General features: G+C 36.1%; 3 protein-coding genes across 4 annotated transcripts in view; 2 read left to right on the forward strand and 1 right to left on the reverse strand.

Annotated features, from left to right (window-relative positions):
- The window catches only part of LOC103145867 (lymphocyte antigen 6 family member D), a 670,619-nt gene that overhangs the window by 224,137 nt on the left and 436,362 nt on the right, over positions 1-10,120 (forward strand). The gene's annotated exons all lie outside the window — the stretch shown is intronic.
- On the reverse strand, positions 343-6,392 carry mns1 (meiosis-specific nuclear structural 1). Of its 2 annotated transcripts, none has more exons than XM_007563489.2 (10): positions 6,204-6,391; positions 5,896-6,090; positions 4,182-4,309; positions 3,988-4,090; positions 3,191-3,420; positions 2,359-2,575; positions 2,160-2,267; positions 1,826-2,083; positions 1,575-1,700; positions 343-1,158 (listed from the first exon to the last, which is right to left on the reverse strand). In XM_007563489.2, the coding sequence occupies exons 1-10, from the start codon at positions 6,204-6,206 to the stop codon at positions 1,063-1,065; spliced, it is 1,464 nt and encodes a 487-aa protein (XP_007563551.1). In that variant the 5' UTR covers positions 6,207-6,391; the 3' UTR covers positions 343-1,062. The 2 variants fall into 2 exon arrangements, with proteins under 2 accessions (XP_007563551.1, XP_016532603.1); XM_016677117.1 differs by having other exon boundaries at positions 919-1,158; positions 5,896-6,086; positions 6,203-6,392.
- pcna (proliferating cell nuclear antigen) overlaps positions 6,842-10,120 on the forward strand; it is a 3,914-nt gene continuing 635 nt past the window's right edge. Inside the window, exons 1-5 of the mRNA XM_007563488.2 lie at positions 6,842-7,302; positions 8,125-8,222; positions 8,359-8,426; positions 8,996-9,190; positions 9,293-9,416. Of these exons, the coding sequence (XP_007563550.1) occupies positions 7,082-7,302; positions 8,125-8,222; positions 8,359-8,426; positions 8,996-9,190; positions 9,293-9,416 (706 nt within the window). The 5' untranslated portion in view covers positions 6,842-7,081. The remainder of the gene's footprint in view (positions 7,303-8,124; positions 8,223-8,358; positions 8,427-8,995; positions 9,191-9,292; positions 9,417-10,120) is intronic.

Genomic DNA, 10,120 nt, shown 5'->3' on the forward strand with positions numbered 1-10,120 from the left:
CAGGTATATATTACTTTTAATTACCTTACATTTTCAAAATTAATTCTGTATTCAAAACATATGTTGAATATTTTCAAAATTACTGATATATTTATTATTAGGTCATATTTAAACTACAATATTATACTTGTGCACATTTTTACAATTAGATTTTTGAAATGAACATATGCAGTCATTTAAATTCACATGTATTTAAATTTTTGAAATTATATAGTCATTTAAATTACAATATCACACGTATAGATTTAAAAAATATATAGAAATTATATAGAATATATAATTAAATTTTTAAAATTACAGATATTTATATTCTTATGGAACAAAAAGTGGAGAAATTGAGAAATTTTCAGTTTTTTTTATTCATCAATAACTGAAATTAATAAATTAAAATTCTTAATCTTTCTCTAAATGCTGTGATAAATGTCCAACCTGACTAACCCACAGTGCCTTGTAAATGTATACATGCTCCATGTCACGTTACAACTACAAACTTTAATGTTTTGTGAATAAACTCAAAGTGGAGCAGAAATGTGAAGTCAAAAATAAAGATAAATGGTTTTAGAGTTAAATCTTCAATTCCCCTCAAATAAAATCCACTGCAAGCATGTCGAGCTGCAAAACCAAAGGCAGAGGATAAAACTGGTACAAACTTGCCATCAAAGACTTGACTTAGTACAGTAAATACAAAAATTCACAACTATTTTACAAACCAAAACTTCATGCAAACTGATGAAAAGATTTTCTACTTTCTGAAAACAAAATTATGGTTTGAAGAAACAACTCCATGTTATCAACTAGTAAAGGTTAACGTTAGTTCAACTGTGTCGAAAAAATCTGTAGTTTGAAAATATGATGACGCTTGAAAACAAAAGATCTATAAATGTTCAGTAAGTTCCTAAATCAAATTGAAATTAAAGGCAATGCTGCAAGCACATTTTAATAAGTAAGCTTCTAAACAATTTGAACAAACGTGTTTTGTGCAGAGAAATAAAAAAAAAACAATCTAACACATTCACAGCAGCCTCAAACTGCCCCCTGGTGGCCAACCAAAGGAGAAACTTCTCAGTCTGTCATCAAGGGTTCTTCAGTCTGACGAGTTTCAAAATTCTTCCTGAAGTCTTCGTCGAAGTGTTCAAGGTCATCTTTACGGAGAAAGTCCTGTGAACAGACACAGCCACAGTTTACTGATGTTTTAATACACACACACTTTAAATAACATCTGTGATGATGGGGTGTTAAAGCCAATGAAGAGAGAAAAAAAGAGTAAATGTGCAAGAAAAAAAATTCAAAAATTTTGATATCAATCTCAGAAATGTCTAAAAAGTCAATTTTTTTAACTTGAAACTCCAAAATTTGGGAGCTCAGAAATTTCTTTATATTTCTGCAAAGAATTTCTCGGAATGTAAAACAATTTTTTTTTCGACTTTTGGAGCTCAAAATTTTCTTGTTTTTGTTCTAGAACATTTCTGATATTCATCTCAGAATTTCAGTATTTGGGTGGAAATTTACTCCTCTTATAGCTTCTATAATGTCTCTTATAAGTTTTTGTAAATGTCAGATTCTCTCATACAGACCTTGGGAAAGTTTCCAATGAGTTTTAGTGCATGTTGCTTCAGGAGCTTCAGTCTTTCTTCTTCTATGATCCGTTTAATCGCCGCCTCTTCTCGCTGCTCAGCTGCTCTGGCTCTAGCTTCCAGTTCCTGGTGAGACAGAAAATGGTTTTACAAATGTCTCTACTTTCTAAAATAACAGCACATGTTGTTCTTCAGTCAGGCCAGCAGGAAGGGGCTTGTTATTGATGTAACTGACGGGTTGTGGTCCGTACCTCTTCAGCCTCCCGCTGTCGTCGTTTCTCCTCTATCAGCCTCTCCACCTCGTGTCTGTGCTCCACCTGCTTCATGCGCCGCTTCCGGGCGTTCATCTGCTCGATCCGATCGTCCTCTGCGAACTTGGCCATCATGGCTTCCCTGAAGGCCTGCTCCTCCTCTTTCTGACGCTGCTTCTGCTTCTCTCTCAAGGCCCTGTGCTCCTGTATGCTCTGCTGCATCATCAGCTTCTGCCTGATCCTCTTTTCCATCTCTTCCTAACAGAGCGGATTAATAATATATTTAACACGACAGCTGAGATCATGAACCGTTTGTTTTCTGCTTGATTCTTACAATGTCTTTCTTTCTCTCTGCCTCCTCTTGTTGCTCCAAGTATAACTCCAGACGGATGCTTTCGAGGTCGTCACGCTGCTTCTGGTCCTTTTCCATCTTCTCACACAGCTGGAGATCAGACGGGAACAGCAGTTATAGGCGTTTTCCATAAATTAATGGACATTATTAATATCAAAAGGTGGAAAAGCTTTTTTGTAACCATTTTCTGGATCTGTTGCTTTGCTTCTTCCCGTTCTTTCATCTGAGTCTTTCTGGACTCTTCCACATCCTGCTGCTGCTTTACAAACTCCATGATGCGTCTGTTTTCCGCCTCGATCTTCTCCTGCTCCAGGAGCTTCCACCTTGCCTGCTCCCGTTTGAACTCCTCAATTTGCTGCATGGTGGCTTGGACCTTCTCCATCTTTAGCTGTCTCTCCCTTTGTCGGAAACATTTCATCTCAAGTCAAAAACATTTCATAGAAACACTGTAACAAAATGCTTCACATGAATACTTAACCAGGTCTTGGATAAATATTAATTTATTAAAGTGGACCTATTATAGTTCCTTGAACTGGTTAGGTCTATGAGTATAAAAAAAATCAAGATCTTCTGAGATTAAAGTCAGAACTGTGAGAAAAATCAAATATTACAAATTATTTACACAATTTTTTTCTCAGACAATCCAATTCAGCTGCTGAATTGACCACGCCCCCACTCAAAGAAAATGGCTTCAAACAGATACCCAATTATACAAACATCTTTTCTGAATGGTAATTAAGAAAAAAAAAGCAGCCATTTATATAAAGCAGTAAAACCAGCTGACTAAACACTCTGGAGTTCTGCTGGGGTTGCTAGGTAACAGGGCTGGACTCTGCTGGGGTTGCTAGGTAACGGTGCAGTGTTACTCAGTAATCGGGAGGTTTTTGAAACGTCTCATTTTCCAGACACTAAAACACATTCACTTATCGCTAAAATAAAAATGGCTGTTTTTAGAAGCAGTTGAGACCCAAATACAAGAATGGAAATGTGCAGAGTGAATTTTGCAGACTCACCTCTGCTCCTCTTCGTATATCTTCCTGATGATCTCGTCCACCATGAGCTTCTCCTTGAGGAACCGCTCGTAGGCCTCCTGTCTCTTGATCTCCCTCTCCATGACCTGCGCATCCAGCTCTTTCTTGTGCTGAGCCATCTCCTGTTGGTGTTTCTCCTCCTGCTTCAGGAGCTCAGCGGCTGCTTCTTCACGTTCTCTCTTCATTGTGTCGGCCAACTCTGCCTGAACCAGCTATCATAGAAAACACATGACTTAACAGTAAGCTCCGGTATTGGTCAGTATAGATTAAGGAAGATTTTTCTTCAGTGAGATGTCGTGCAAAGACAAAATAAAATAATTTTAACTTGGGCTGGACAATAAATCAATAACAGTACATATTGTGATAGAAAATACGTTCAATAATTTCACAGAACTCCGATCCAGAACCGCACAGCATTCTGGGAGACTTAGGCAGAGGAAAGGCTTTAGCTGCTCAACCTCTCATGGCCTCACTGTTTGGTTTCGTAGCAACAACTTGCTGAGTAACTTGCGCAGCAGCAGTTTAAGTTGTTGCCACCATTCCTCATAACTACTTAAAAACAAAAAACAGAGGAAAAACTGTGACAGTACTTCAGATATTTAAAGCAGCAAACTAATCAATAATTATAAATATTGGCTGATATGAAACTCTTATATTGTGATATGTTTTTCAGCCGTATTGTCCAGGCCTAACTTTAACTGAGAGTATTTAAAGAATCTCAGCGTTCACGAGACAGAAGACGTCTGAAATCTGACTGAACTATCGAAGGCGGCACCCACAGCGTTCTGACGCCTCATCGCTTCCCGCTCAGCCAGCTGAGCACCTCTCTCCTTGCTCACATACGCAGCCAGCAGCTTGGACTCCAGCTCCCTGATCTCCAGGCTAAACATTAAAGGAGGAAAATAAATGTTACTGTAATTAATAACTCTGGTTACACATGAGACCAAGTGTGGAAGTAATAAAGAGAGCGCACCTGTTTGCTCTAACCTGCTGCCTCATTTTCTCATCTTTTTGCTTCTCGTGGGCGATGCGGGCCAACTCTTTAGATATTCTCTCCTCCTGTTCCTGCTGTTTTTCCCTGTTTATTCTTTCCTCCTCGGCCTAGAGGGTCAGCAATTATTTAATCAGCAATTATCTGCATTAGGGAGAGCAAAGGTAATGCAAAACTGTTTTTAAAGCAATACGTGGATTCCCATCTCAAAAGATTGTTTTATTTTGTTGCCCTGTATCTGAATATTATGAAATTTTGCATATAAAATTGTTTGTGAAAATTGTGAAGCAGTCAGTTCAGTATATGAATATTTTATGATTTATGTTGGTTGGGTGATTCATCAAGTTTTATCAAAAGTTTTGTTTTTTGAAGACCTAATTTTTGGAAAATCTGGATTATTATTTTTTTTTTACCTTTGCTTTCAAAGTGATGTTAGCACACCCACAGCAGCCATCTTTGTTTTACCGCTTCAATTTCTTTTACAAATAAAACCATAATGAAGCCGTAATATTAGGATGATGAAGTAGTAATTTTATGCAAACTTCACTACATAAGATAACAAGCTTTTTCTCATTAAAACTTTTTTTTTCTCATTATTTTAAGATGTTCTTCTGGCAAAATTGTGTCTTTAATGAGTTAATATTATAATTATATTCCCCCTAGTTAAACAAAAATTCTTAATACTCACAGAAGGGATGACTAAAATAAAAGATACCTTTTGAAAATATTTTTCCATCATTTGTGACATTTTTTAATAAAAGAAAGTGAAAAAATCTGAATTTGCTGGTCAAAGACAATATTTAATACAACTACAAATTTCCAGTCTTGTTTCATAAACATTTACCTTTGTTTGCTCACCTGTGAAGCTTGTTTTACTGAAAGAAAATAGGACTTTATGTCAGAAATGTTTAGATTTATTTAAATATTATAACATTTGTTGAGTTCATAGGCATTTTCATCAACTACAATTTTATATATTTTTGTCAATCCTGAGTTTTACCCCAAAGTGGCTTGCAGAAAATCTTTTCTATGTTTTCATCATGTTTAGATTTTAGAATAAAACAGAAGGATGTTAACTGTCAGAACTTTTTATGTGTCCAGTGGATTTTAGACACACAGTCAAAAACAAAAACACAGCAGTCCTTTCTATGCAGCTGTAAATAAGCCACCCTGTTATCCCGGGGATGCATTTGTTTCTATGCATCCTCCATCCATCAATCTGTCAGCTTCCTGTCTGCTTAACAGCTGGTCATACAGTTTTATTTCATAACAAGCTTTTTATTATCTTGCACAGATCATTTTAGCTTATCCTTAAAGTAATCAAAAGCTGACTTTAAAAAAACTCATGCAAGTAGACAAAATGTATTTATTTTATTCAATTATTTGACTTGCCTTTGAGAGTTGTTGTTTTTTAAATGTAGTTGTGGTTTCTTTGTGCGCAATGGCAATACAATTAATTCTGATTCAAAAATAAATCTGGAAGCAAATTACAGTTTTAATGTACACTTCTTTCAGTTGCTTAGCAAAATGTGTTGTCACGCTGCGCATTCGTTACATGTGACTCAATCAATTTAAAAACTGTTTCATCGTTTATAAAATACTTTATAAAAACTTTTATATTTTTATTTTTGGCGACTATATTCAAGATAGATCATCGAAACATGGCTGAACTTTAGGAAGACCAGATGACTCCAACCTTGATTAGACCGTCCTCTATCTGCCGCTCCTTGAGCTCCTGTCGCATTTGCCGCATGTGCCTCCTCATGTCGACGGTCTCCTCCACAGCCATACCGGCCTTCAGCCCCTTTTCCCGGTATAGTCGCTTGATCTCTTCTCTCCTGATATTTTCCAGATGCAGGATATGGTGGTGCCTCGTCATCCAGTTACGACTCTGTTTTAATAAAACGAAAAACGAAAAGACAGACGCCAAAGCATTTACAACAAACATTAAAATAATCAACAAAGCCCGCGCTCAGGTTAAATGATCTGACTACAAAAAGTTACCATGTTTGCAGTTTTTTCTATGTCCCAGGTCTCCTAACTTCTTTTCCACTTGACTACACAAAACCCGTAATTAAAACGAGTTTTATCTGTGAACTTGCTGTGAACTTTCCGAAGTTAAGCTAGTTACATTCCTTCTTTTGACTGTTTAGCGTTTTGTTGCCCAGGAAACGGACGAATTCTTTCCTAACCCAATGAGAGTGAGCATAGACAATAACGTCAGTTCCGGTGTAATAAAATCCAAATTAAATTAATTTTCTTAACATCTTCTCATAAAAATGTTTTATTAAAATGTTTTAAGTATTAATTTAAATATATTTAAATCAATTCATGAGTTTAGTGTTCCTAACACTCGCAGTTGTAGAGTATGCAGAAATGTTACTCAAGATTAGCATTATTTCATAATTAATATTATTGAAATAAAAGTGAAAAGGTATGGTGTGGCAAAGCTATTCATAAATGTTATTTATTACAAAAAATTTACTCGTATAAATGAAACTGAGCAAACGCAAGAAGTTATTACCGACTTCTTGCTTCCAGTTAAATGTATTAGGTGCCCTCTCCAATATGGCTGAAATCTGTTTGCATTCTTTAGCGGTTGGGCGGTACGTACGACGCACGGAAATGACGTAGTATGAGAATTATAAAACTCCTGTTAGCGCGCGCTTACAGCTCAAACTTCTCAACCTGCTGTCCGATTCACCTGTGCTGAGTCAGAGTCAGCGAGCAACACAAAGACTTTACAGCCAGAGGAGTTTTCTTTCCCTCCCGCTTAGTTATAACTCTACGCTGCTGCTTCTGTCTCCACGGAGTGACGCTTTCAGGCGGAAAATTACGTTTTTCTCTTCGGTCTACGCAGACGTAAATACTCCACAGCAAACATGTTCGAGGCTCGCTTGGTCCAGGGCTCCATCCTGAAGAAGGTTCTGGAGGCGCTGAAAGATCTGATCACAGAGGCCTGCTGGGATGTCAGCTCGTCCGGCATCTCCCTCCAGAGCATGGACTCGTCTCACGTCTCCCTGGTGCAGCTCACCCTGCGGCATGATGGCTTCGACTCTTACCGCTGCGACAGAAACTTGGCGATGGGGGTCAACCTCAGCAGGTGAGGCCAACTTTATTAACACGTTTTAATATTAAACATTGATATTACTTTGTCGTCTTGGATAACTTACCATTTGTGTTGATATAATTAGGTACTTTTGTATATAAAGTTGCACAACGAAGTGACAAATAAGTGAGACTTTGTTTCTACCAATAACTCTGAAACATCGCTACATCTTGGCAATAACCGTTTCTTTTTCTTTCTTTTGGAATATATTTAATTGCGCAGTGTTAATTTCACAAAGACGGAAGCCATCTTGGTGGATTTGCCCGGGCATGTTTCCCTGCTGCACTCATAAAAATCACATTTTCAAGCATTTTGTGTTGGTTATTTATTCAAGACAAATCTTGAATTTTGCGTCAAAAACACGTTTTAGATGCAGTTATTGATCATGCAAAGCACTCTCTGTTGAGCGCGAAATTGTTTGCCGAGTGGGTTGGCGGGAATTGTTAAACCCGGGAATTTGTACTTCCGCTTACGTCACTATCGCGTATAACTCAATTCCGTCACTTTCTTCTGGTCTTTTGGAGTTAAAAATACAGCGAAAAACAAGTTATTCTAAATATTTTTATTCACATATAACCATTTATAGTAATGGCTGAATCATAACAAGACACATTTTACGAAATAATGCAGCTTAATAAATACATAAAATATATAACAGTTTGTTTCTTGTATGTGAAAATTGATTTACAAGAATTTTATTACTTCCAACTTTAATTGTTGCTCTTGTCAACGGATTTTAACTTTGTTCTGATCTTGTAGTTTTAACCCGTTTTGGTTTGTACCATCCTAAACTATACTGTCTCATCTTTCTTTTAGTATGTCAAAGATCCTGAAGTGTGCAGGAAACGAGGACATCATCACCCTCAGAGCAGAAGATAACGCAGACACACTCGCTCTCGTGTTCGAAACCCTCAGTAAGTGTTTAATGGTATATAAAGTTGGGCAATTGTAGTAATTACCTTGCTTTTTTCTCCTCTTAGTCATCAAAAAAGAAAATAAAGATGATGTCAAAGTTAATTAGGATGTTGTTGCCTCTTTTAATCTTTGCAGATCAGGAGAAAGTCTCAGATTATGAAATGAAACTGATGGACTTGGATGTTGAGCAGCTCGGTATTCCAGTAAGTAACTAATATACTGATTAATACTGGAATTAGGACTCAAACGATTTAAATAATCAACTGATTGACTGCATTAACTTGAATATTTTGACTAAAACATGGCCATTAACTGGAAAAAGAAACATATTCAGAGCATTAAGTGAAACCTGTGCAAAAAATATTTATATTTTCCATTCAATATGAAAAAGAAACCACATTTGTCTATAAATATGGTTTAGCCAGAACTCCTTAAGTGGCATTGCTTTACCCAGTTCAAATTTATTAAAAGAATGCTTTAGTAAATCTTATTGCCTAAACTGTTGTAGTTTAGGCAATAAAATATTTATTAAATTATTTATGTGCATCTTTTAATGCATTTTTAATATTGTATTTAAAAAAGTGGTTGGATAAAAAAATCTTTATTTTATTTTTATTTATTTTTTTTAGACTAATCGATTGCTAAAATAATTAGTTGCAGACCTAATTGGAATTTTTTACACACTTTATTGCATATTTAAATGCGTCAACATTTGTTTAAAGGGTTTATTCTCAATAAAAATAATTTTAATTTCCTGACGTTCCCCCCACAGGAGCAGGAGTACAGCTGTGTGGTGAAGATGCCCTCTGGAGAGTTTGCCCGTATCTGCCGCGACCTTTCCCAGATCGGCGACGCCGTCATGATTTCCTGTGCGAAGGACGGCGTGAAGTTCTCCGCCTCCGGAGAGCTGGGTACCGGAAACGTCAAGCTGTCCCAGACCAGCAATGTGGACAAGGAGGACGAGGCTGTGAGTGTCGACGAATACATGGCTTATTCAGATCAGTTTGGTTTAGTTTGGTGGAATGTATTCAATCTAATTTATTCTCTTTCTTTTATTATTATTATCAAGGTCACAATTGAGATGAATGAGCCGGTCCAGCTGATCTTTGCCCTGAATTACCTGAACTTCTTCACAAAGGCCACGCCGCTGTCAAAAACTGTCACCCTCAGTATGTCTGCTGACATTCCCCTCGGTAAGTCAATCAATCAATCAGCTTTATCTATAATTTTATATAGATTGGTTACAGTGATGAGTCGGCTTTCTTTCCAGACAAACTTTACATTGAGGCACAATAAATGTAACATGATTCAAAATGGCCTGATGCTAAATACTTAAAATATTAAAACCATAAAAATAAAAACGTTTTTTTTTTTTATTATTGAATAGTCTTGAACTCATAAATATATTAATTTAAAAAAAAGGCACATTTTGCAGATTTTATTTAACTACATGATCTGATTTTATAAAACATAATAAATGCATAAAACATACAAATTAATAAATTCTTTTTTTAATAAGAAAATGAATATTTTATATTTTTTTTACGCAGTAACACAGCATTCCTTTAGTTTACATTTAATCATTTGTAGCGAAACATTTGTCAGCAAATAGAAACTTACTTCTAACATGTGAAAAGCTCAACCCTTTCTGCATCACTTAACATAAATAGCATGACCTATTTAATTTTTTTTAACCAATTAATAATTGAATGGCAAAATGTGGTTTATAGGAGTTTTTACAGAATTTGAACAGAGTGAAACTGTAATTATACCATTTGAGGAGTATAGTTTTAGTGTTACAGGACCAAAATATGAAGTGGAAATTTTGGTATTTTAAATATACTATAATTCGGATAAGAAGCAAAAAAAAAAATTTACTCAGGTAAGAGCAGCGATA

Source organism: Poecilia formosa, unplaced genomic scaffold (assembly GCF_000485575.1).
Source record: "Poecilia formosa unplaced genomic scaffold, Poecilia_formosa-5.1.2 Scaffold148, whole genome shotgun sequence".
In the NCBI taxonomy this organism is placed as follows: Eukaryota; Metazoa; Chordata; class Actinopteri; order Cyprinodontiformes; family Poeciliidae; genus Poecilia; species Poecilia formosa.